Below are 26,549 nucleotides of genomic sequence, written 5' to 3'. Positions count from 1 at the left end.
CTTCACTGACTGCTGGCTTGGTGGGCACTTTAACAGCCCTTGCAGACTGCTGCTCTCCCACCACACACAAGCTGGAGACCAAGAAAGCCTGCAAGGGAAAGCTCTTGGAGCATAGTAACACAGCCAAAAATAGAAGCTGTCATTGACACCCGTGTTTGTCAGCTTCATGCTGGGCTGCTGAGGACGTGCTTGCTTTTGGCAAGTTGTCCAGGAAGAGCTGCCATCCATCTGGGATGCTGAGCACTGACACAGGCTAAATAAGGAGGGGTACTTTGAAAGCAGCACATCATTAATGAGGGTGTGAAATGCCCTTGTCTGACTACGATCTGAGAGCACAGTGCCAGGGGCAACGCCACCCGGGCCCCTCCATGTGTGCTGCTGATCATACATCCATGGCACTGTGGTACTCACAGTGGGGGATCCTTCAGCACAGAGCTCTCTGGGGACCCCCACTCCAGTGTGGCAGCAGCCTGCCGTGCTGTGCCCACACCAAGCAGTACCCCAATCCTCCTGGGAGCAGGGAAACCCCCTGAAACCCCATCCCAGACTAAAACCATCCCGTGAAAAGCATGCCCCGGTCTAAAAGCATCCCATTGAAAAACCTGGCCCGGCCCCAAATCATTCCATGAAAAGCACATCCCAGTCCCAAAGCATCTCATGAAAAGCCCATCCCGACCCGAAAGCATCCCGGCACAGCCCTGCCAACTCCAAACCGCGATCCATCTCAGTCCCGGGGGCACCCCCATTCCCACGCAGCCCCGGACACCCCCAGCAGGTCCAGCCCCGCCGCCCCGGAGCTGCCCTTCCCGGGCCGAACTACATCTCCCATCGGGGAGCGCCGGCCCGTGGGCCGGTCCGGGGCGGGAGCCGGGGCGGGGCGGGCAGCGCCCAACCCCGGAACCGCGCTCAGCCCCGAGCCCGGAGCCCCCGGACCGGCAGACCCGGCCATGGCCCGGCGGTGCCGGTGAGTGAGCGGCTCCCGGGGCTGCGCTCGGGGCGGGGGGCACAAGCGCGGCTCGGGGGGTGCGGGCGGAGGCGGGCGAGGGGTCCCCCGAGCGCAGACCCCGGGCTGCGGCATCGGCGATGGCTCGGGAAGGCCCGCGGGGAGCGGGGTGAAGGTGCTGCGCTTTGCCCGGACCCGGGGAGCGAGCCCTGCGCAGCCCGCCGTGCCGGGACCGCGTGGGCTCCGTGATGGGTGGGAGCCTGGCCGCCCAGAGAAGATGAGCGGAGCCGGGAGACGCGTCCCCGGCACCACTTACAAAGCGTAGCTTCAACTTTTGCCGCTTGATAAGATGTTGGCAGTGAAAACTTTGCAGATGGGCATAGGCAGCTCATTGTGCTCTATGCTGGGTTGGGTTTGGAGTAGGTTTTGGGACAGCTCCACTGTCACTGGCCATGGCAAGGAGCAGCCAAAGCTGTCAGAAAGCACAAAAGCTTCTTCTCCTTTTCCTCCCTTGGGATACTCTTGATGTCCAAGGGGCAAATGCCTGGCAAGCAGACACCTACATCCCAGTGGAGAGTGACGCTTATGGGGTTGTGTCTGCCTGGCTGGATCTGCACATGGAAGAGCTGCGAGGGAGCACTTAAAGGGATTGATGATTGTGTTTGGGCCAAGGTTGTCCAGCGTCACCAACTGTTGGATACGGATGCAAATTCCGGGACTTGCGTAAACAGCCCATCATCGTGAGCCATCCACAGCTCTCTGGCGCTGCCAGTGCCTGAAGTTTGATGGTGGCTCGATGGCTGGAAAATCGGCAGGGCTGTGCCAGAGGGATGTACTTAGGTTTCCATTTCTCCCCCATATCGTGTTGTAGTGTTTGGATGTTGGGTGGGCTCAGGTTTCAGCCTGCATCAGCATCCGAAACGCTGAGCGCTCCCAAAGGGCTGAGTCAGCTCTTTGAAGAAAGAATCTGTGTGACCAAATGGGGCACTAAGTCCCACTTGTGGGGTGGGAGGACAGAGATGAGCAGTGAAATTGACATGCATTTTGGGGAGAGGCTGTTGGAGTGATGGTGTGGTAGATGGCACACGTCTGGTACCAGCCAGAGATGGGCTGGGGGCAACAGACAGTGGCAAAGACGCCAAAATCTTTGTGGCAGTGTATCTCACATGGCAAAAGTGGCAAATGAAATAAGCTAATTGCAGCAGTATTTGGTGTTCTGCTTTTGCCACTGTTGGACACAAGATCTGATGGCCCTGCAGGTGCCGAGGAGCTGATTGCTGGGCTCAGGGTTACTCCATAGGCCACAATTTCAGAGCCAGGCTCCCTCCCTCCAGCTCCCCCAGAGCCTGTGGGACTTCTCCAGAGTGGACAAGGACATGTTCTTAAAGGGAGAGCCCTGGAGCTTTCTCTCTCTCGTGCCCAATGTTCTTTGATACAAGTGGACCAGAAGGACTAATTTTGTTTTCAAGTCTCCACAAATTTTTGTGGCTCAGATAAATTCAGGCTCCCTGATGTGCCTCCAGGCAGGGAAAAGCAAAAGCCTCTGGTCATGATTTAGTCATGAGACAAAATCACCATGAGCTGTGTGCAGGGTTAAAGTGAAAACCCATCCTCTTAAACTTCATCTTGGTAATTAGCACGGGGTGAAAAACAAAGAAAGAGGATTTTGTAAAGGGGGAATTGTCAGGGGTGTTAAATATTAAGTTGTCTGCTGCCAGAATTGGATCCCAGTGACTGCTTTGTATTCATGGTTGAACACTGGATGAGGTGACTAAATGGGTTTGGAGCATCACTTGACGCTGAAACTTTAAAGGACAAAACTGGGCTGCAAAGTCACGATTCCTGTAATAAAGGTGAATGTATTAAAGGCTGGGCAGGGCTGATGCCACAGCTTCAACTCCTCTTGCAGACAGAGCGAGGTGCTGGCAGCCTGTCTGCACTTTGCAGATGAGCTCTTTATTCATTCACATGGCCACCCTGGATTTGGGGTTTATCCTCCAAGTGCCCAGTGCTGTTTAAATCCTATCTTACAAACCAGCCAGTAGCAGTGGGGCACAGCTTGCTTCTTTTCACAAGTCAGCCTCATTACTCTCCTCTGGATCATGACTCTGCTTAAAATTGCAAGATTTGGGGGAGAAAGCAAAAACCACCCCAAACCCTCTATTGGATTTGTTTTTTGGTTGTTTTTTTTTTTTTTTTCGTTTTGCTTTCTGACTGTGGCGCTCCTGTGAGTGCAGGGAGGGGATGCGCCTTTGCCGGCCCTTCCCGCTCACCTGGCAGGGAGGTGAGATGCCACCTGGGTCCCGGCGCTCCGGGAGCCGGAGCTGGTGGAAGCAGCGCCCGTGTGCGGCCGCCCCTCCCGGCCGGGCTCCGCTCGCCTTGGCACACCCCGGCCGGAGGGTTGGCTGGTCACGCATCCGTCACGGAGCTGAGAAAACACGGCGGTGACGGTGACGTGCTGGTCCCCTCCTCCTGCCCGCGGGCACCCGCTGCTCCCGGAGCGCCCGGCTCCGAGCACCGGCACGCCCCGCGCCATGGAGAGGATGGAGCTGCCGGGGACGCGGAGAGGTAGCGCTGCTCCTTTCTTATGTGCTTAAAAAGACATCTGTGGTGGAGCCAGGCGGCAGGCGGGGATCCCCAGGAAGCCATGGCCAGGTAAGCACTGGGGCACCGTGCCCCGGAGGGATGAGGTGCCTCCTGCATGGGCCTGGCTGTGTCCAGCAGCTGAGTCAGGGGGGGAATTTGCAGCAGCCCTTGACAGCAAGGGTCTGTCACTTTGCAGGAGGTGCAGAGAGTCCCCCCAATGCCGCATGTGCAGGAGCCCCTCAGGCCAGGCAGTGTGTCCATCCCTGCTCCACTCCCTTGCCCACAGCAAGGACAGTGAAGGTGAGGGGTCCTCTGGGGCACTGTGTTCTCCTGGCTGTCCCTGCAAAGGCAGAGCTGCTGCCCTGGCTCATGGGCTGGGTGTCTGTGTCACACACATGCCCCCCGAGGTGCCTTGAGTACTGCAGGGATTAACCCAGACCCCCAGAGGGATCCAGCTTAGTATTTGGGGGAATCCACAGGATTAAGGGGGAATCAGTGCCTCTGATCCATGTGGAATCGGGGTGTGTGAGGAGCAGCCCTGTGCCCTGTGCCAGTGTTGTCACCAAGGTGCCCCACTCGTCCCACCTGCTCCCATCAGCACCAAGCAGGAGGAGCAGTGATTTCACCCTATTTGACTCCAAAAAGCCCTCCAGAGAACTCTAGTGCTCTGCTGCAGAGCCCTCCAAGGGAAATTAAACCCCCAGGATGGGCTTGTTTGTCCCCTGTGTTGGGTGTGCAAAGTCCCTTTGTCAGGGCAGGTTCCCTGCAGGCAGTTCCAGACAGGGCACGTGGAGGCTCTTTTTGCTCCCACAGCTTTTTTGCAGAGAAGGCGTTTCTCCCTTAACTCGCTGTCCTCATTCCCTGCACTTGTGTGGGGTTGGAGATGCCTCCTGGTAAAATCTGCAGTGTTTCTGTACTATTTCCTGAGCTCAACTCTTGCCAAGATGTTTGGGGAGGAGGCGGCAGCACCTTGCAGTGGAAGAGGGAGGGTTTCCTGGCATCCCAGTGTGGGAAGTGGGTGTGTGTCCCCAGCAGGAGCTTGGCCCCTAGCATGGTTCAGACCTGACCCTGCCAGGGCAATAGAGACCAGTTGTATGTTATTGACCCTCTTTCAATGAATGTCCTAATTGCAAAGTGGCTGGGGTTAGTGGTGCTGTGGGTCTCGCAGCCCGCGGTTAGCAGTGGTGTCGGTAAAAATAGAAGCGGTCAAAAAATGGATTTTTATTTTTACTCCATAAAGTGTGTCCTGCTCAGATGTTTTGCTTTCATCTCGAGTTGAGGCAAGGCGACTCACTGCTTCCACAGAACACAGAGAAAAAGCTTTGTTTTGGGTCAGCTGGGAAGCTGCGGCGCAGCAAGCTGCAAACATGCTGTTTGACTTTGACACTCTCCCTTCTCGCTTTCTTTTTTTTGTTTGTTTTTTTTTTTTTTTTTTGAGGAGTTAAAGGTCGCCACAATGTCATCTTGGAGCAAAATAACAAGTTAGCATTACACAAAAAGAAAAAATATTTGTTGAAACAGGCAGTGCATGAGCAGGCACCTCTGCAGGCTGCAGCTTGTGAGTGAGAGGCAGAAGGCATCTCCGGGGATCCTGGGAGACTTAGCTCTCACCTGGGACGGAGCAAATCTCCCACTGGAGGATGTACACTCTGTTAACAAGGCAAAAAAATACAGGGCAGAGACCAAGATTGTTTTTGGAGACCTCCTTGGCCCATCACTGTGCTGAGTGATGCCTGCAAACACTGTTCTCAGCATCTTTGTTGAAATGGTGTCCAAGTGGGCAGTGTCCATCAGCAGCCACGGGGTTTGACCCAGCCACAGCAGTCAGAGCAGAATTAAATCCACCAGCTCAATCATCCAGCTTCCACATCTCTCTGAGGCAGGTCGGTGTCCAAGGGACTCAAGAGGCTGCAAAACCTTTCTTAAAAAACACTATTTCTCTACTGACAGTGGCAGTGATGGCTCCCTCATGTGTGCCATGAGCTCCAGTCCTTGGGAGGGGGGAGGGAAAGAAAGAAACAGCCAAAAATAGAGCAGCTTCGAAGAAGTTCATAAATAATAAACCAGCTTCCTGAAAGGGAGATAAAAATCCAGAAACTCCTTGAAGCCCTCAGAGCTGCTGTCAATTTTAGATGGAGCCACAGCAGCAGTATCAGATATTTCTTGGGCTTAAAACCCTGAATGAGAATTGGCAAAGAAAACACTATTTTACCCTCTTTTTTTGTAAAGAAGATGTGAAAACTTCAAAAAAATATATTTTCCAAAATAATTTGCAAGTCCTGCTTGGTGGAGGATGCATTTTATTTTTTCCCATCTTGAGCTTTGCAGTCCCTAGATAAGGCACGAGTGAGACACAGGCGTGTCTCCAGAGTCACAGGTATTTGTTTCCATCTCTCTCTCTCTCTCTGGCATCCCCAAACCTGCCAATGTTGAGGGTGAGGCCTTGTTTGGGCTCAGCATACCTGTCTGTATTTCTGGAAGCATCCTGCTGCTTTGTGGCTTCACTCAGCTTTGCTAGTTTTGGCCAAGGTCCTTCTGCTTCACCTTAAAGCCAAGGAAGAATTGAGGCAGGGATGAAGGTTTCTCCCAAACACAGCCTCATTCCGCCATCACCTCCTCTCTGCCTTTATTGCCCAATTTTGGCTGGGCTCAGCTGGCCTTGCATCACAAATACTGTGTGGGTGAGAGCCCCATTGCCCTCGTGGGAGGCAGGATCCAGCGCTGGGTGACACAGTTGGAGTGGCTGGAGCTGTCCCCATCCCGTGACTGAGCTCCCTGCTGGCAAGTGAGGGCTCTGTGGGAGTTGGCTGTGGGACAAGTTGTTTAACTAAACCTATCGCCTGTTCAGGCTAATCACTTCCTAATGCCTCTATAATCCCATTTAAAGCAACTGGCTGTCTAGAAAGTTACTGGCTCCCCGGGGAAGGTTAGGATGACCCATCTGGCCACACAAAAAGTTCCCCCAACTGCAAGGTCGTGTCCAATACGTGCTTCAAGATGGATATAAACACAGAATGTTTTGTTGAGCGTGTGCACAGATGCTGCTGTGGGTTTACACGTAGCCATCACTGTAGTGGAGCAACAAAGCTTAGGTGGCATTCAGGACCTCTTTCTGCTTTACTTTTCCTTTCCTGGGGAGAAAGATCTATTGAGGCACAGGATCCACTTGTTCCAGATTGCCATGCCTGTGGCAGGGAGACACTTTTGTAATTCATTTTGGATCTTTTTCTTCCTTTTTGTTAAGGAAAAAAACAACCTTATTAGAGGGAGTCTCTGCAACTGGTTTCATTTGTGCCCCAAAAGAGTTTTTTCCCCTCTGGTTTGCCCACAGCCAGCAGGTTTACAGCCCCAGAGCTTGGGGAGGAGGTGGCTGTGTTTGCTGGCATCAGGCAGATACCAGGCAGCTGCTCTCCAGCTTTGCAGCTCCTCTCCCTCCCCTGCTCCTCCTGCAGCTGTGTTTGTTTCTCGCTCTCCCATGTCCTTACTTTACTTTTCCCCCCTGGATCCCGGCGTTATGCTTGGCGGAGCCCAGCCAGGCCCTGGCCAAGGAAAAGCCATTAGGCTCTTGGCACAGCCCACTTCCCGGGGGCCGGGCAGGGGGGAGTGGGATGGAGCTGAAACACTGGAGCTGGAGCCTTGCTGGATGGAGGGAGGGCCCTCTGGGCCCACTGCTCACTTCCTACAAGGTTAGTTTTTCTTCCAGAAAAGCTGGAAGTTCTTTTCCACCCAGATCTGCTGTAAAGCTCTGAGCACATGGCAGGAGCCAGCCATTCTGTGCTACTTACTGCATCCCCTACGCCTTACTTGCCCCCCAACGCCAGACATGAGCCACTTGTACCCCAACCCCATTTGGCTCTCTGTGAGCTGTGGAGAAGCAGGGATTTACTCACCTTCAGTGCAAAGCATCACCCAAGTGAAGCAGTTGGGACATGCTTGGGACAAGAAAGGGATGTTGCTGCAGATGAATTAAATCTGCCAGGGAGGCAATATGATTAAAATTAGGATTGGCTGCATGGAATTCATTATGTGGTGTCTTTTATAGCTCTCAGTTATGCCTTTCTCTTAAAGACACTCTCAGTGGGCTCCTGATCTGGCTCCTGTTCAGCCTCCTACTGCCACTCAGTCTCCACTCCTGACTCACTGAAGGTGTTCCCAACAACAAAAAGCCATTAAATGTGGGAATGATTTGGTCCTTGTTGCCCTAGGGTTGTTCCCCATGTCGGGCTCAGGCTGTTCCCTGCATGTGTTGTCTTGCCCAGGGTAATTGGAGATGATGTCTGCTACTTGGAACACAGCTCCTGGCAAGTCACAGATGGGCAGAGGAGGCCGGGGGGAGCAAGTGCATGACACGCTGTCCCTTGATTCAGAGGTTCTCTCAGACTAATTATATCCTCTCCTTTTTCAGAGATGGGTGTTCTGGGACGCGGTGGAGGTGGGAGCTCTCCTAACAATCCGGTGTCTTCTCCTGGTAACCCCAGGCGTGCTTCCTTCCCACTGTGCTGGAGAAAGCTCTAGGGAAAGCGCAGCGCCATGTACACCTTCCTGCCAGAGAACTTCACGCCAGTGAAGCAGAAGCCCTCCAAGGAGCTGAGGCCGATGCTGGGTGCCATCCTGCTGGGCCTCATCCTGTGCATTGCAGCGGTGGTGGCCTGGTGCTACTACACAGTGTCCCTGAGGAAGGCGGAGCGGCTCAAGACGGAGCTGATGGACCTGCGGGCGGACGGCTTCATCATCCGCAACCAGCACGGCGAGGTGGTGTTCCGGCTGGCCTTCCGCTCGGGCAGCCTGGACCTGGAGTCGTGCTCCAAGGAGGGTGAGATCCTGAGCTGCTCGCGCTCGAGCCGGGGCCCGCTCAACTTCTTCATCCAGACGGTGAAGCCCAAGGACACGGTGATGTGCTACCGCGTGCGCTGGGAGGAGCTGGCGGCCGGCCCGGCCGTGGAGCACACCATGTTCTGGGAGGACGCCCACTGGTACGGGGGCTCGGAGATGAGCATCCAGCACTGGCCCATCCGCCTGGCCGGCTACCAGGAGCCCGTGCCCTACGTGACCAGCGACGTCTACTCCTTCCGCGACAGCTTTGGCGGCATCCTCGAGCGCTACTGGCTCTCCTCCAAGGCGGCGGCCATCAAGATCAACGACTCCGTGCCCTTCCACCTGGGCTTCAACGCCACCGAGCGTGCCCTCTTCTTCCAGGCCCGCTACAAGGACTCGCCCTACAAGCCCCCACCAGGCCAGCAGCCCTTCCCCGAGCTCAGCTACCGCGTCTGCGTGGGCTCCGACATCACCTCCATCCACAAGTACATGGTGCGCAGGTACTTCAACAAGCCCTCCAAGATCCCTGCTGAGAACGCCTTCCGGTACCCCATATGGTCCACATGGGCCCTCTACAAGAATGATATCGACCAGGATAAACTCTTGCGGTTTGCTGAAAAGATCAAGAAATACCATTTTAACTGCAGCCACATAGAGATTGATGACATGTACACCCAGGCCTATGGAGATTTTGACTTTGACCCTGTCAAGTTCCCCAACGTAACAGAGATGTTTGCAAAGCTGAGAGAAGATGGCTTTAAGGTCACTCTGTGGACTCATCCTTTCATAAACTACAATTCCTCCAATTTTGGTGTGGGGATTGAGCGTCAGCTGTTCATCAAGGAGCCCACGGGGCGGCTGCCGGCCATGGTGGAGTGGTGGAACGGCATCGGGGCCATCCTGGACTTCACCAACCCAGCAGCCCGTGACTGGTTCCAGAGCCACCTGCGCCAGCTGCGGCACAAGTACGGCATCTCGTCCTTCAAGTTTGACGCGGGCGAGACCAGCTACCTGCCCAAGCAGTTCAGCACCTTCCGCCCGCTGTCCGACCCCAGCATCTGGTCCCGGCGCTACACGGAGATGGCCATCCCCTTCTACGAGCTGGCCGAGGTGCGCGTGGGCTACCAGTCACAGAACATCTCCTGCTTCTTCCGCATCATTGACCGCGACTCTGTCTGGGGCTACGAGCTTGGCCTCAAGTCCCTCATCCCCACTGTCCTCACCATCAGCATGCTGGGCTACCCCTTCATATCTGCAGACATGATAGGAGGCAATTTCTTCCCCAATAAAACTAATGGGGCAGTGGAGATCCCCAACCGGGAGCTGTACGTGCGCTGGCTGGAGCTGTCGGCCTTCATGCCCTCCATGCAGTTCTCCATCCCGCCCTGGCTCTACGACAAGGAGGTGGTGGAGATCGCCCAGAAGTTCACGCAGCTCCACGAGTCCCTGGTGGCCCCGCTGCTGCTGGAGCTGGCGGGGGAGGTCACCGACACGGGCGACCCCATCATCCGTCCCATCTGGTGGATCTCGCCCCGCGACGAGGCCACTCACCGCATCGATTCCCAGTTCCTCATTGGGGACACCCTGATGGTGGCTCCTGTGCTGGAGATGGGCAAGCAGGAGCGCGATGTCTACCTGCCAGCGGGCAAGTGGCGCAGCTACAAGGGGGAGCTGTTTGAGAAGACCCCGGTGCTGCTCACCGACTATCCCGTTGATCTGGACGAAGTTGCCTATTTCCTCTGGGTTTCCTAACAGGCTTCTTAATCAGCTTTGGAATAACCATGCCTTACCTAGGACTGTCTAACAAATAATAACTCTAATTGCACATTTCATTTGAGACTGGGTTGGAGGAAGGGAACTAAATCAACTTCACTGTTCTTGGGGATAATTTTTTTTTTTTTAATTTGGGGATTGGTCTTCATTTTTTAAATTTGGGTCCTGTGGTAGGCTCTGATTGGATTACAGTAGGCAGCAATTTATCTGTATAGGTCAGAAAGGAGTTGTCAGTTTGTCTGCAGACACATGGTAAACCCAGTACCTTTTCAATTCTCAAGGATTTCAAGTGTTGGAAGTTGCTTAGTGGCAGTGGGGAGCATTCCTAGTCTTGTGGGAGCACCTTGCACTGGGTATTGGGGTGTGTGCTGTGGGAGGATTGCTACAGCACAGCCTGCTGTAAGTTTTTTAATATGGAAAATATATTCAAATGGATATTTTTAAGAGCATAAAGCAAATAGAGTTACATATATATAAATATCACCTATTTTTTCCCCTTTTTGCCTGGCATGGCGCTGGACTAACAGTTGCCCCATGCTCCCACTTTCCTGGGTGCCAGGCAGGCCAGGTCACTCAAGTGATGTCCATGTGTTATAACTGAATGGGTCGCTTATTTCCTGCTGGGACAGCTGCATCCCACCTGCTCACCCATTTGACTTCCTCTACAAGGCTCTTGCCCGTGTGTTTTGCCCGAGGCATCAACATTGCCTTTCCTGGAGCAGCACCGCCTCTACCAGCATGTCCCATTTTTTAAAGCACTTATGACCCCACTTGGTTACATGATTATCCCGCTGATTCCATCCTTTTTGGTTTTTAAGGACAGATGAGGTTTGTTGCTGGCAGAAGGGCTGCCTGGAGCAAAGCTGTCCCCAGACACTGCGTGGGAGCAGCTGGTTCCCACAAGCAGCACGTGTCGTGGACTGACAGCACCGTTTGCCGATAGCCTGTGGGTGGAAAACACCAGCTCTGCTAACTGATGGGTCCGTGCCAGCGCCTGTTCTCACTGCACCCACGGAAATGTTCTCATCTAACGCAGAGTTAAGCTAATACCCATCTCAGGTCGCCGTTAGAGGTGATGATTTTGTTGAGGCTTTTCCTCAGTCAGCCCTTGTCTCTCCCTGGGAGAGTCCTGGGGAGCTTTCTCAGGCAGTGTTGGTGTTGCTGGAGGTGGGATTGCTGTCAGAGGCTCCTGGGGTGCATGTGGGGTGATGTCATCCTGTACCCCAAGTCCCCAGCAGCTGCGTCTTCAGCAGATTTCCCATTTGGTTTTGTATGGGAAAATGCATTTACAGAGACCCGAGGCAGGGCCAACAGGTTTGAAGTCTTCCCGACGGCAAGAATTCCCAGCTCTGTCCCAGTTGGAACATGTGTCAACCCCTGAATTTTTAATGAGCTTCTGCAGAATTGAATTGTGATGGCTGGGAAGGGTTGGGCACCTTGCCCAGGCTACAGCCAGCCAGGGACAGCTCAGCATCTGTGGGGCTTCTCCTGGAATTGTGTCTGGGCTGGGCATGGGTCTGGCAGGAGTCGGCCATGCAGGGAGATGGTGCTTGTTTTGGGTAGGGTTGGGTACCATGAGGATCTTTCTCAAAGCCCATCTCCAGCCACAGAGCTTTTCAGGAGGCAGAAAAGGAGATGTACTAAGCTTGAGGGTTGTGATGGGGTGCAGGAGGAGAAATTTCGGTGTTAGGGGTAAAATCTGAAGTGCTTTTGTAGCTAGGAAGTGAGGAAGTCTGGTTTCATGGACTCCCTGAAGACCTGAATCTCCTCTGTATAATTTAATCCCAAAGTGAGATGTAGGGGATCCTTACAGGTCCCTGGCCAGCTGGAGCACAAGCGTTTCCTGAAGCCTGTTTGTTTCTTGAGCTTTTAATTCTGAAGGACTCAAGTTTCTTCTCTGCCACTGGTGCAGAAAATGGTGATGTTACAAGTTACAGACACCGTCTGGCAAGGAATTAATCCTGGAACCTCAGTGTCACTCATCAGGGCACTGGCAGGACTTGGCCCTGGCTTGCAGGTGAGGAGATGAGTCTGGCCAAAGCCTTTAAGAATGGCCAAGTGTGGAGGGAGCTTCTGCAGCCCTAGAAATGCATGAAGACCAAGCTTTGAGGGGCTCCAGCTCTTCCCTTTCAACCTTTGCTCATTAAATAAATACTTGCCATCCCTTGGCATGGGAGTCATTATGATGCCTTAAGAGACTACCTAGAACAGAGGCTAGACAGTATTAAAGGAATAGTTATTTATTAGAAAGGCCTTCAAGGATACACTTTGGGCAGTACAAGGGCCTGTCTGTGGCTCCAGCCAAGATGGACGACAGGTCACGAGTTTTCACACTTTTATAAGTTTTGATCCATTTCCATATTGGGGTTAATTGTCCCATTACAGCTTCAGGTTGTGAAGTCCCATCCTCCCAGTTTGTTCTCCTCAATTCGCTGTTTATACTTTTTGGGCCTGAAGCTGCAACGGTGTCCTTGGTTCTCAGGCTGGAAAAGGATTGTTTTGTCTGCCTAAACTGTGAGGAGAACTTGCTAACACTTTATATGGAGTTCAGAGTTATATACTAATGCAGTACAGAATCTGGAAAATAAGAAACATAAAACCTAAGGTGTCAGTTAGGTGGAGGAGATGTTGCACAGCTCAGCTGCCAGTGCAGAATTGGGATTCTTGGCACAGGACTTCATGGGAAGGATCCTGGCATGACCATGAGACACTGTCTTCTCTTTCCCTGGTTCTGTGCCACTCACTGTGTGCATCACTCATGAGGGATGAGGCTGTGTGAAGAGAAACACAGCATCTCTGTTAGTATCCTCCTACTGTTAAGATGATGGTTGCAGCCAGATGAGTGCCTTCAATCTCCTTGCAGTGGTTTCAGGCACTGTCAGGAAGGTCATGGAGGAAATTCTCCATTAGACACACTGTCTTCTTTCCCCTCCCCTGAAAAAGAAAGGTTTTTATTAACAAAGTTATCATTTTCTTTTATTTAACTATATCAATGAATGGGTAAGATTACAGAATATCCTTATTTTTCTAAATGCTGTAATTAGGGCACAAGTGGACATGGCTGTTCAGTGGTCCAGCAAGGAAAAAGGTAAAGCTGCTGAGAGGACTATGAGCTGATGTTGGGGACAGCCTCAGCAGTGCTGCCTTAAGCTGTCTCACAGGCTTCTAGATGGCCTTTCCAACTTTTTACCAAAACCACTATTTCTAACACTATGCTGTAGCATTTGAGGATCTTTCGGACCTTGCAGACCAGAAGCTCTGCACAGATACCTTGGGAACTGCTGCTAGGGATATTCCTCTTATTTATGCCATGGGTCACAGGCCAAAGCTGGGTTTAGCTTGTCTCAGCCAAGAAAAAGCCCCAGGCAAGGTTTGGGAGTTGGATTCAGCCTTTTCACACATGATGCTTATGTGATTGAATTTTGAAGCTTGCACTGTTGTGAATCAGGTTTTCTGGATGCTTGTGTTTGTACATGCTATCCTCTGTCAGACTGTAATGCTGGTGGGTCTGTTTTTAACCACTTTTCTAACTGCTAATTGGTATGAACTGTAACATGAATCACCTTGATTGAGATAAAATTTTGGAAAACAAAAAGAAGTTTAACTATGTCCATCTGTACCAAGTTGGTGGGTTGGCTGGTTCAGGGAGATCTGGGGCTTTTCTTACCCTAGTCTTCACTGAAATCAGGGTGAAGATTGTTGTTTTATTTAAAGCTTGCAGCTTTTATGTATGTTTTAAAAGAAAAAATTGGCAGTAACCTCACTCTTGTGTCTGCAGTGGTGGCAGACAATCCCACTGGATTGAGGATTGTCCTCCCTTAGGTCCTGACAGCAGAGACTAGCTGTGCCTTAGGGCTGGCCATGAAAAGGCCATGTCCAGGTGGACCCCAGTGTTGTGTCAGCCCCCAGGAGTGGGGACCACACCCACCTTTAGGGTCATGGCCCTATTTCTATTGACATTCACCCCAAAAAAGATTTATCAACACTGAGTCTGGGGATTTGCTAGTCCATGCTGCTCTCAAAGGACACACACCAAGACTGTAAGGGATGAGCAAGAGGAGCCTCTTCTCAGCTTCCCTTTGGCTCTCCAGAAGGTCTTTCTCACTGTTCCCACTGTCCCCATGGTTCCCTTTTCCAGATGGCATTGACAGCAAGGACGTGGATGGAGTAGATGTTTGTGGCTATGGGAGGGCCAGGAATGGAGCATGTGAGACTCGTTTAGGAGCCTGCCTTGCCCCACATCAGCCCCTTTGCCCCAAACAATGTTTTCCTTCCCTTTCCATTGTCACCACACCAACCATAGCTGCCTTATGCCATTGGGCATCACTAGCAGTGGCCAACCCATACAGCATGGCTTGAGGGTTGAGAGAGACTTCACTCCTTTTGCAATAAAAGACATTTTCCCAATGCTTTTCCTTTGACTTCTTCCTTGGGTATAAGTGCCATCCATACACTTGGCTGATGATCACATGGGGGATGAAGCTGGAGCTGCTGAAGACCTTTGGGCAAGTTGACAACTTAGGGCCCTCATAGCCTTGCAGGAGATCCTCAGTGATACAGAGGTCCTCCTAGAATTGGTGCTTTGGGTTTGAGTTTGGTTTACATCCTCACAAAACCTGGTGCGGTGTGTAGACAGCATGTCTGAGGCTCACCATGGACATGGGGGCAGTGAGTGGGATCAGCTCCATGCTGGGTCTCAGCTACATGGCAGTGCTTGAAAACACATCCACAGCTGTGCATTGCACAGGGAGGAGTGTTAATGGCAAAATCCAAACCCCAGAGGAGCTACAGCAGAAGTCCAATTTGTTGCAAACTGGATTTCAAGGAGGTGCCTATGGGTGATAGCAGAGCAGTGGCTGCTGGCCCAGGAGACCCGAGCGGTGAGCGTGTCCACGCCTGCCTGAAATCACAGCTTTGATTAAAAGTAAGAAAAAGCCAAGAGGCAGACATAGCCCAAGGCTGGGGGTGACTGTGGTGAAAGGACAAACTGACAGCAGCAGAGCTCCTTTGGGCACATGGCCAGGCTGGTAGCCTCAGGAAAAAGCACAGCCTCCTCAATCCAGGCAGGAGCTGCCAGCCTGCAGATCACTTGTGCCAGGAGAGCCATGAATATGGTTTGTGCTGACACAAAACCCCAGAGGCCAAGTAGAGAAAAACAGATTTTTATTTGTTTGGGTTTTTTATTTTGCCTGTAGGGCTGGGTGTTTTTCAGCTCAGCAGTCATCAAAGAAGGCAGTAAACTTCCCCTGCCAAAAAACAGGCAGCCTGTGGTGAGCCAGGTTCTGTAGGAGAGTCTCATGTCACCAGCACCTCCAGCAAAGAGCACGTGCACAGCACTTGGAGTGTAAAAAATCAACCAGGACTGAAGCTTAGCAAGGCAAACAAGATGTCCCTCCAATAGGACGCAGCCCCTGTGTGGCAGGGTGTGGAGAGGTGTCTGTGGAGCCACCTGCTCACAGGATGCCTCCAGCACCTGTCCCCTGTGGCTTCCTGTGGCTCAGCTGGGCAGCAGGGAAAGGCACTGAGGGACAGATTGGAAGGAGATGGGGGGACATTTTTTCAGCCATGGGACCAGGCATCCCGTATCACCCCCAGGGTTTGCAGGAAGTCTCAGTGTTGCCTATTTTTCTCCCCATCAGCCTGGGGTGCAGGTGGGTGGCAGAGCTGTGCACATGCAGAGCACATGGATCACAGGGGCAGAGGTACAGTATGAGGGTGATAGAGTCTGGTTCTCTCCTCTCTCAGCACTGTGGGCATGAGCTTTGCAGAAAAGTTTTTTTAAGTGCAGGAACAACATCCAGAGGAATTTTGCTGGGCCACCCTGGGATCCTCTGGTTCCCCCAAGACCATTATGGGGAACCATTTGGAGCTTCGAAGCAGCAAATGTAGAAACACTTTCTCAGACTTGAGGGAGATGCCTCATTGGAAACTACCATCCTGGCATGTGAGAAAGCCCATGGTAAGGATTCAGTGCTGTCCTGTTAACCCTGAGCTCAACTGCCAGACTGAACATTGCTTTCCCTTTCACATCCCTGCATTAAGGCTGGTTTTCCCTCTCCACTGCCACACCAGCGATAGCATTACTGCAATTCCAGCTGCTTTCAGGGGCACCTAGAAGATGTTCTGGCTCATCCCACTTGGCACTGCTGTTGTGTCCATGCAGGGTCCTCATGGAACAATGGACCTACTGATGGATAACAGGTCTGAGCCAGTTTTAGATCTGCTTCCTCTGGGTACCAGACAAGCTCTCGACTGAGTACAATGTTCCCCAGACCCATTTTGTTTACTTACTTTACTTTACCCATTTACTTTTTGTATGGAGCAGCCCATGGGCAAACCCCTAAAAACCAAAGCTTTTTCTTGCCCTGGGGCTACAAACAGCTTTACTTCCCAAATGCCCACTGGAAGTGTGCTGGAGCCAGCAAAGTGATCTGTCTCCCACTTTGGGAAGGCGCATGGCAGCCCAGAGATCCTTAGACTCTCTTAAACTGCTTAGTCATGTCAACCTAAAATTTCTTTTTGCTTAAAAAGAGCAGGAAACATTAGACCAAGAGTGGAAAGCGTTTCACAGCCAGCCTGGTCACCCCAAGCCTTCAGGAGCTGCTGGGACACCTTCATTCTGGAGAGATCACCTCTGTGGGCCAAAGGATACAGAAGGATCCACCTGTCATGGACCGGGATCTCCATTAACACAGGATGGGAAAACATACTCAGTGGGGAAATTGAGGCAGCCTGGTACTCAGGCTGGTTTGTTAATTGTCTGAACTCTCTGAGGAGGCCATATTCTCTCCTGACACCTGACAGATTACACCTTTGTCCTTTGTCCTAAACATGGTCCTAAAACACACATGGAGCCTACTAAGTATAAACTTCTGCATGACTTGCTACTAGGATTTAATATTGACTGCCATGAGATATCACCACATTTTATAGGCTTACCTGAATGCAGACCATGGACATGGTTCTCAGTAATTTATAAAAGGGAGAAAATAGCTGCCACAGCACTAGCAAGTGCTGTAGCTTTCTTGCTGCTTGGATAGCTCAGGCCATGGGAAATGCAAACTCCTAACTCCTGCATCAGCTCCCATCTCATATGCAGGCTGCAAATTTGGTGCCTTCCTCTTCAAGATAACTACAGACTGCTTTCTGTAAAAAAAAAGTACTTTGCTGCAGCTGCCTCTTTCACTAAGCACATGAAATTTTCAATGTCCATGGGGATCATCTGTGAAACTGGGTAACAAAGAAGACCATGTAATTGCCTTTAGACAGAAGAAGCGTGCATGGCAATTCTTGGTGGGAAAAGATTATGAGCAGAGACTGTGTTTCTGTCCATTACACTTGTCTCAATGCAGTAACAAAGACACCCATCCAATACATTTTAATAAATTATATGTAGAACAATTGCCACACAGAACAGAAGTGTCAGTGTTTCCTTCAAATTGCACTCTGAAATATTGCTGCATTAAAAATTATGAAAATTCCCAGGTTATTAAAGCCACTAGTAAACTAATCACCAATTGCACAGCTGAAGAGGAGCCTGTTAGGAAACCCAGAGGAAATAGGCAACTTCGTCCAGATCAACGGGATAGTCGGTGAGCAGCACCGGGGTCTTCTCAAACAGCTCCCCCTTGTAGCTGCGCCACTTGCCCGCTGGCAGGTAGACATCGCGCTCCTGCTTGCCCATCTCCAGCACAGGAGCCACCATCAGGGTGTCCCCAATGAGGAACTGGGAATCGATGCGGTGAGTGGCCTCGTCGCGGGGCGAGATCCACCAGATGGGACGGATGATGGGGTCGCCCGTGTCGGTGACCTCCCCTGCCAGCTCCAGCAGCAGCGGGGCCACCAGGGACTCGTGGAGCTGCGTGAACTTCTGGGCGATCTCCACCACCTCCTTGTCGTAGAGCCAGGGCGGGATGGAGAACTGCATGGAGGGCATGAAGGCCGACAGCTCCAGCCAGCGCACATACAGCTCCCGGTTGGGGATCTCAGCCGCCCCCTCTGTCTTGTTGGGGAGGAAGTTTCCTCCGATCATATCTGGCAGGACAAAGGGGTAGCCCAGCATGCTGATGGTGAGGACAGTGGGGATGAGGGACTTGAGGCCAAGCTCGTAGCCCCAGACAGAGTCGCGGTCAATGATGCGGAAGAAGCAGGAGATGTTCTGTGACTGGTAGCCCACGCGCACCTCGGCCAGCTCGTAGAAGGGGATGGCCATCTCCGTGTAGCGCCGGGACCAGATGCTGGGGTCGGACAGCGGGCGGAAGGTGCTGAACTGCTTGGGCAGGTAGCTGGTCTCGCCCGCGTCAAACTTGAAGGACGAGATGCCGTACTTGTGCCGCAGCTGGCGCAGGTGGCTCTGGAACCAGTCACGGGCTGCTGGGTTGGTGAAGTCCAGGATGGCCCCGATGCCGTTCCACCACTCCACCATGGCCGGCAGCCGCCCCGTGGGCTCCTTGATGAACAGCTGACGCTCAATCCCCACACCAAAATTGGAGGAATTGTAGTTTATGAAAGGATGAGTCCACAGAGTGACCTTAAAGCCATCTTCTCTCAGCTTTGCAAACATCTCTGTTACGTTGGGGAACTTGACAGGGTCAAAGTCAAAATCTCCATAGGCCTGGGTGTACATGTCATCAATCTCTATGTGGCTGCAGTTAAAATGGTACTTCTTAATGTCTCTTGCAAAATTCAGAACTTTATCCTGGTCGATATCATTCTTGTAGAGGGCCCATGTGGACCATATGGGGTACCGGAAGGCGTTCTCAGCAGGGATCTTGGAGGGCTTGTTGAAGTACCTGCGCACCATGTACTTGTGGATGGAGGTGATGTCGGAGCCCACGCAGACGCGGTAGCTGAGCTCAGGGAAGGGCTGCTGGCCTGGTGGGGGCTTGTAGGGCGAGTCCTTGTAACGGGCCTGGAAGAAGAGGGCGCGCTCGGTGGCGTTGAAGCCCAGGTGGAAGGGCACGGAGTCGTTGATCTTGATGGCCGCCGCCTTGGAGGAGAGCCAGTAGCGCTCGAGGATGCCGCCAAAGCTGTCGCGGAAGGAGTAGACGTCGCTGGTCACGTAGGGCACGGGCTCCTGGTAGCCGGCCAGGCGGATGGGCCAGTGCTGGATGCTCATCTCCGAGCCCCCGTACCAGTGGGCGTCCTCCCAGAACATGGTGTGCTCCACGGCCGGGCCGGCCGCCAGCTCCTCCCAGCGCACGCGGTAGCACATCACCGTGTCCTTGGGCTTCACCGTCTGGATGAAGAAGTTGAGCGGGCCCCGGCTCGAGCGCGAGCAGCTCAGGATCTCACCCTCCTTGGAGCACGACTCCAGGTCCAGGCTGCCCGAGCGGAAGGCCAGCCGGAACACCACCTCGCCGTGCTGGTTGCGGATGACGAAGCCGTCCGCCCGCAGGTCCATCAGCTCCGTCTTGAGCCGCTCCGCCTTCCTCAGGGACACTGTGTAGTAGCACCAGGCCACCACCGCTGCAATGCACAGGATGAGGCCCAGCAGGATGGCACCCAGCATCGGCCTCAGCTCCTTGGAGGGCTTCACTGGTGCTACAATGTCAGTCAAGCGCCCTTCTTTGGCACCGTCCTTTGGAAAGTTTCCATGTTTTCCCGAGCGGTGGGTAATCCGAGTGTCCATTATCCCTTTGCAGCCTCAACACCTGGTTAGCAACTTTGCTGCTGAATTCTTTTACTCCAGCTGATTAAATGAAAATCCAAGATGCTGCATGAAGCTTTGTCACAATGTCCTTCTCAAAGCTTGTCTGCTCACACCTGCAATGGTTTTTCATAAAACCGACAGTCATAAACACCAAAACAAGCCAATTAAATCTTGCTGAAGGCCGCAGCTCCTCTGCTCTGTCCGCAGCCCAGCCTCCCTGCCCTCTGTCTCTGGCTCACTTCGCTCTGCAGTGGCAGCCTGCTCACTGGCAGCTGTGTTGAGCTTTTTTGGAGCATGTCTGTGCCAGGATTCCTATGACCCTCTCTTGGCTGCAGCCTCGCTCTGTCCCACAGAGCAAGGATGAAGGGATGAAAGTCAGACTAGAGCCTGGAGGAGAATGGGGCCAGGGCAAGGGGCTGCTGCCTGAGCATACAAACTGGACATCACAGGCTGATCTGTGTTTACATTAATTATGAGCCCTGCTGGATTTCCTCTCCTGCCCACAACCTCCCTGCATTAAACAAAGGCAGAGAAATGCTGCACTGAAGTTTCCAGCCCCCACCTGCTGCTCCCCACCACACTCCCAGGGATGCAGCTGGCAAAAGATGTTTTATCTCCCTATGCACTTTGCTCCTTCCCTGAACTGCATGGGGATGTGGGGGTGTGTTTGTGGGGATGTGTTTTTCTTTCCTTTCAACTGCCTGCCCTGCTACCTATTCCAAAGCCATCACCCCAGGAAAGCCCCTCTGGCCCTTGCAGGGGGAAAAGGGAATCTTCCAGTACATCTCTGTCTCTGTATTTTTATTATCATTCAGTTCTCCTAATTTATTACCACTCGGTAGCTGCTGGGCATATGCCAGGCAAGATGCTACACTGCAGTGGAGCTGGAAGATGTTTTGGTTCACAGTATGACGATAGGTGTATTAAATTGAAGTTGTTGCAAGACCAGGACTACATCAAAACCTTGTTTTGCTGAGAAATGCACAGAAGGTGACGTGTTCCAGCTGCATCAAGCATCACCAAGCCAGCTAATGCAGCACAGCTGAGTATCTACTGCCAACAAAAACACAGGCAGGAGAAACTGAGGCTGGAGGCTCGAGACAATGCATTCTGTGCAACCATGTTTGTGGCTCCCCTGGCCACTTCCTGGGGTCTGTATGATCTGACAGGATGAAAACTTGCAGGAGCAGCCTATATGGAGAGAGGGAAAAGGAGCCAGCTTGCTCATCTGATCTGTGCCCAGCAATAAATGGCTGGGTGTATTTACCCGTGTCACTATGACATCGGCGTCTAAATATACAGAGATGATAAGGCACCCAGGGAGCCATTAAAAATGCCAGAGGTCAACACATTTTGGATCGATCACAGCAGATCCCAAACCACCCAAATTAACTGCCTGGTTAGTTTTTGAAGTGCATTCTTGGGATGAGAGAGACTTAGCTGAGAAAAAGAGCTGGAGTGGATAAAAGTGTTCTCAGGCAAGCCCTGGCCAGGGCAGGAGGGTAAGAAAAGGAAGGTTATTGCTGCCCCAAAGAGATGGTGATCCAGGACATGGGTGGTTTTGGGGAGCAGGTTGGATTACACATGCTCAGGGCACTCTGCCAGCCCCAAAGGGCTCAGAGCTGGCAGCTTCCCAGTGCTGGCCTGGCTCCTGACACGGCTTTGCAGCTCCAGCCCGGGTGGTTTCCAGCGAAACCCTCGTGTTTTTGCAAAACAACATTTTCATTTTGAAGGTGTTATTGTGTGCTGAGTCAGTCCTCAGTTGCTGACTGAGGAGCTTTCTTCCTCTTCTTCCTTCCTCCTTTCACCGTCCCAGCAGCCTGGGGACAGGACTTCCCTTTAAGACAAGTTGCACCATTTTCCAGGGTGAAAAAATAAGAAGTGGAAAGAGAAGGTTTTCTTCTTTCTTTTTTCTTCTTTCTTTTTTTCTTCTGTCTTTTTTTTCTTTTTTCTCTTTTTTTTCTTCTTTTTTTTTATATTAAGCAACACATTAAAAACCCCAGAACACATGGACATCATGACTCAAAAATCTGTCCAAGAATAAAGGATGTGAGGGAAGTTTGCAAGCTTTCTATGCAGTGATTTGACTCCCAGAGAGTTGCTTTAAATCCCTTGATTTCCCCAGGAGCAGAAGATCAGGGGCAGAAAAATCATATACAAGCAAGCTGGAATTCCTGAGCCAAGCCATCCTGTCTCCAGGGATTTTTGGGTTTCCCTCACTCCTATGATGTTGTGGGATGCCATATATATACCCCAGCCCTTCCCCTCACAGAGAAGAGGAGAGATGTGAGTGGTCTGTGGGGACAGCAGGCACTGGTACTTCTGGAGGCAGCAGAGGATGAAATTTGGATTCCTAGCAGAGATTCCACCAGGGTAGAAGAGCTTCTGGAGCTGCACTCCCATCCTTTAAAGCTTATGTCTCCAGAAAGCATTAAACATCTGCTGGCCTAGCTGTCAGCCTGAGTGATGCCCAGGGGTGATGAGAAGGACTTTTGCTAAGGGGTGCACAGAGGTGATCCAGAGCCCAGATCCAGCCCTATCCTTGCTCCATCCATGGGTTTATGGCATCACGGAGACCCTTGTCTGAGAATACTTAACTGGTCCTTGCAGAGCCTCTGTGCTCTGGTGAGTGCTTTGTTAACCCCCCCCAGAGTGCAAGTGCTCCCAAGGCAGGTTGTGCTGAATTCTCCCACAGTGCCCTGGAAGCCAGATGTACCCTGGACACCAGCACTGCTGTGTTATATTTGGGCTGCTTTATCAGGTGCTAATCAGGTATGGATCTGGGCCTGTCTGTCGCCCAGGCTGAAAGAAGCCAGGATTCCTCACCCCAAGGATCTTAGCAGCACTTAGCATGCACAGATTAAACATTGACATAGCTGTGATAAGCCGAAAATGAGCCAGGACTTTAGACCCTCTTATAGCCAAACGGGAGCTTCAAGGGTTTCAAGTGACGAAACACAAATCAGCCAGCTCAAAGGGCAACTACACCCCTAAACCCCTTATGCACCTACCCTCAGAGTCTCCTTCCCCCAGACCAAATTTATCCCTAGAACCTCCCCCAGTCTCCTGACACTTGTGTCACAAAGTTTGTCAGGCCTCTATTCAGGAATCACAGCTATGTGATTCCTGAATCCTCAGATTGTCAGCATTCTAAGACTCTGAGGCTGCCTCAGTTGCTGCTAAGAGCACCAAGGTCATGATTTTGATCCCTGGATGGGCCACTCACATAAGAATTGGACTAAAGGATGATCCCTGAGAGTCACCTCCAACTCAGAATATTCTGTGATTCTGCATATGTTTACCTTCCTGGTGGTTCAGGGAGAGCATCACTCTTTAAAGAACCCATCAGGAAACAATTCTTCCTTTAAACAGAATGGCAGTTTTCTATATTGAAGTTCCCTTTATAGGTTATCAAACACTTAGTCACTATCAGGTGCTTTTAGCGAGATTATACAACATGTCCTAGCAGAAAGACCCATAGGTAGCTAAACATAATAAGCCATAAACAAACTACTGCCCTGTCAAATGCTGCAAGAACTGATTAATCATTTACCAAGCCCTTTTAGACTGTTTAAAATGGACCTTTTTAGCAGAAAAGTCATGCAAAGTAGAAAGCAGTTCCCATTAGCTCTCATTTCCTGCAGCAGCTTGACAAATAGGGGTAGTGTATGGTGGATTTATTGACAATAAAGGGACTCAGGGGAGGTTTCCTCACCATTTTTTCCTATGCATATAGATGGTGTGAGGAAAGAGGCATCTGCTGCCTCTGCAGCTGAGGAGGGAGAGCCAAGGTTATTGCATGAGCTGCCACAGATTAGCTGCAAGCCCGACAAGGCTTAACACAAGGTGGAAGTGGCTGGGGGGTGGCTGCATAGGGTAAAGTGACATTGCTCTGCAGTCCATGTGGTGCAGGTAGGGACAACAAAATCTCTGCCAGCAGCACACGGTGCTTACAGAACACCTGCAGCAGCACGAGCAGGTGGAGAGAAAGGACACAGTCAGAGCCTGTCCCTCAGAGTGGTGCAGGATCCTGCTCCACCTGCAAATACACTCCCTTGTGTCCTGGAGCAGGGAGGATACCAGCCCTAATGCTGAGTGCACCCCTCACCCTAGGTCTGGGCTTTTAGAAGCGCCCAATAGCTCCAGGGATGGATGGGATGACTGTCCTCACTGCTTCAACCCTTGGCCTGTGAGGATCTCACCCAGCACCTTGGGCTGGAGCAGCAGTTTGGTTCATAGTAACCCCATGCCAGCCACAGAGCCCGACCAGCTGGGAGGCCTTTGGCTGTACCCTGCACATGGAGAGACCTTCACCAGCTCACACCACCAGACAACTCTGAGCAGGCCTATTTCTGGAAGCCATCCTGATTTTGGGGACTCTGCCCTGCTCCCCATGGTTCCTGATGCCTGGGGGGCTTTTGTCTCACCTCAGCATGAAGGTGGCTGCACAGACATTGCTGGTTTCTGCCTGTACAGAGTGCTGCTGCAAAGCTGATTACCCTGTGCAAGCCTGACAGTGTCATAAACCCCCTGGAACCTTGCAAAGCCAGCTCAGATCTGGAGCAGTAATATTACCTGAGGTTTTTCCTAATCCAGAGGATTCCAGTCCCTCAGTACTGGGGAAAAAAAAAGGTAGAGTTTACTGCACAGGTCTTTCATTCCTAATTGCTATAGGAACAGGATCTGGAAGATCCATTCCTGTCTTCTTGTTCAAACTCCTCCTCTGAAGCTAGCAGAAAAAAGCCTTGCAAAATCAACTTTTTTCCCCGTTTCAGGTCTCTCTCTGACTCCCCAAGATGCACACAGTGTCCTTGCACTGCTCCAAGCTGCCAGTAGTGGCCACAGCATCCCACTGCAGCCTGGGAGCTGCTCTGACCATATCCTTGGGAAGGAGCTCCATCTGCCGAGCCAGTGACCCAGGCTGAAACCCAGGGACCATTGCCAGACCTGTCCCAGGCTGTGGGGTGACTTGTCATCAGGCATCCCCTGGGTACACCGAGCTCATCAGACCCTATTTACCAGGATCAATGCTTCTGAGGAGCTCCAGGGGGATTTTGAGGTGCTTTCCCCTCAAACAAACCAAACAAGGAGGGATTAGCAAAGCACAGGTGAGGGCAGAAAAGGTCCTTGTGTGCCACAGCTGCAACCATGTGAGCAGTCTGGGGGACTGTGGAAATACAGGAAAATGGCGGGGGGGGAAAGGGTGCTGTCATCTCAGTCTGCTTTGAATGAAGTCAGTAGGCTGAGCTCATGCCAGGTGAAGGAATGAGCCAGGTACTCACCTGGGGCCCAGCTGGGCTTTCTCCCACTTAAGGAGAAAGGCTCCCACCCAGGCTCAGCTGGCAGCTCCTCTGAGAGACAAAGCTCCTGGGAGCTGCCTGCAATAGAAAAGAGATAAAGAGGCTCAATTCTTGAAGGCTTTTCTTGGAGGGGAACTGCTCGCTCTTGCTATTTTCTTGTGACAATGAGTCAGACCTGCCATGAGGGCAGGACAACGTGGGTCCTTGAGGGATGCTTCAGGTTCTGCATGGGTTAAGCCAAGTGCCTGGCAGGGTGAGGGGTCCTGGGCAATGCAGCTCCTGCCTGCACCTGTGGGACTTCTTGTGGCACTTATGCACCCACAGTGGGAGATGAGGCTCTCAGACAGGCTGAGTGCATCTGCTCTGGGCTCCGCCCAGACTCAGTCTGCTGCTCACAGTCTACTTTACTTTATCCCAGACCAGCTCCACTTCCCAGCCATGGCAGTATTTTGGCATGTAAAAATTTCTTTTTCCTCCTGCATTCCTTCTTGGAGATACAAGATCTTTACGGTAGTTATTTTCCTAAACATCTGATGCCATTTGATCTCTATGATCAAAGGTTCCAATGCAGGGAAAACCTGCCAAAGGCCAGAGAGCTGAAAAGAAAGCCAATGAGCATCTCCACCTTGCCCAAAGTATGTTACCTTTAAAGAGTGGAAGATTTCACCTCTAAAATACTGAAAAAACTCCCCAGAACCCCAGTGCTCCTCACTCCATATTCACACAGATACAGTGTGAATTTTGCCATCTCTTTCCTGGGATAACCCTAAAGGTAAAGAATTGAGCTGAGATTTTAAGCCTCTTCCTGATGTCTCCAGTGTCACAAAACACTGCTCAGGCTATAAGGCTGGGGTGAAAGTGTAATAGGCTGGGCAGTCCCTGAGCACCCCACAAGTTTAGAGCTAGCAAAATATTTGTCTCCACTACCTCTGCCAGCTGTTGTGTGCTGGAAAGCAATGCCTGTCCCACTCCAGACAGGGCTGCAGTTGGTGTGTGGTGAGTGAGTGACCCCTGTGCATGAAGGTGTGGTGGCCAGCACCACACCACAATCTGGAGATTAAGTTTCACTTGATCATTACTTCACTCTGATTAAATTCACCATGAGCTGCAACATGATGAGAAAAAACAATGCACCCATCAAACTGACGATGGAGACAAGAACAAGGCTCCTCCATGGGACTTGGGCTGGCAAGGACTAACTGATGTGGGAATTACGTGACCGAAGGTCAGCGATTACAGGACTCTCCTGCTCCACATGGGAGAGGCCACAGCTGGAAAATAGCTTGCTCTCTCCTAGGGATATCCCAGGAAAAGCTGTGAAAACAATTTGAAGAAAGCCTCTGCATGCGTGAGGCTAGGTCATTCCCTAAGAAAGCCAGTGTAGGGGGGAAGAATGGACTCTAAGGCTACAGAGCAATTTTATATGCAAGTACTTTCTTGCACATATAAGAATCCAGGCCAAAGTGGTGTCTTGAAACCC

At 51.8% G+C, this 26,549-nt stretch overlaps 2 protein-coding genes across 3 annotated transcripts; one reads left to right on the top strand and one right to left on the bottom strand.

Moving 5' to 3' along the window:
* The first annotated feature begins 875 nt into the window (after positions 1-875).
* On the top strand, positions 876-14,524 carry LOC136568800 (myogenesis-regulating glycosidase-like). Of its 2 annotated transcripts, none has more exons than XM_066568990.1 (2): positions 876-964; positions 7,935-14,524. In XM_066568990.1, exon 2 carries the CDS (start codon positions 8,060-8,062, stop codon positions 10,094-10,096), a length of 2,037 nt encoding a protein of 678 aa, XP_066425087.1. In that variant the 5' UTR covers positions 876-964; positions 7,935-8,059; the 3' UTR covers positions 10,097-14,524. The 2 variants fall into 2 exon arrangements, with proteins under 2 accessions (XP_066425087.1, XP_066425088.1); XM_066568991.1 differs by lacking the exon at positions 876-964 and adding an exon at positions 3,501-3,598.
* Positions 14,525-17,569: 3,045 nt separating this feature from the next.
* On the bottom strand, positions 17,570-19,748 carry LOC136569091 (myogenesis-regulating glycosidase-like). Its single transcript, XM_066569384.1, has one exon. The coding sequence runs from the start codon at positions 19,746-19,748 to the stop codon at positions 17,658-17,660; it is 2,091 nt and encodes a 696-aa protein (XP_066425481.1). The 3' UTR covers positions 17,570-17,657.
* Positions 19,749-26,549: the final 6,801 nt, after the last annotated feature.

The sequence above is a fragment of the Molothrus aeneus genome, chromosome Z (genome assembly GCF_037042795.1).
Source record: "Molothrus aeneus isolate 106 chromosome Z, BPBGC_Maene_1.0, whole genome shotgun sequence".
NCBI classification, from domain to species: Eukaryota; Metazoa; Chordata; class Aves; order Passeriformes; family Icteridae; genus Molothrus; species Molothrus aeneus.
Note: the sequence above shows the minus strand (reverse complement) of the source record. Positions and strands in the feature narration are given on the sequence as shown.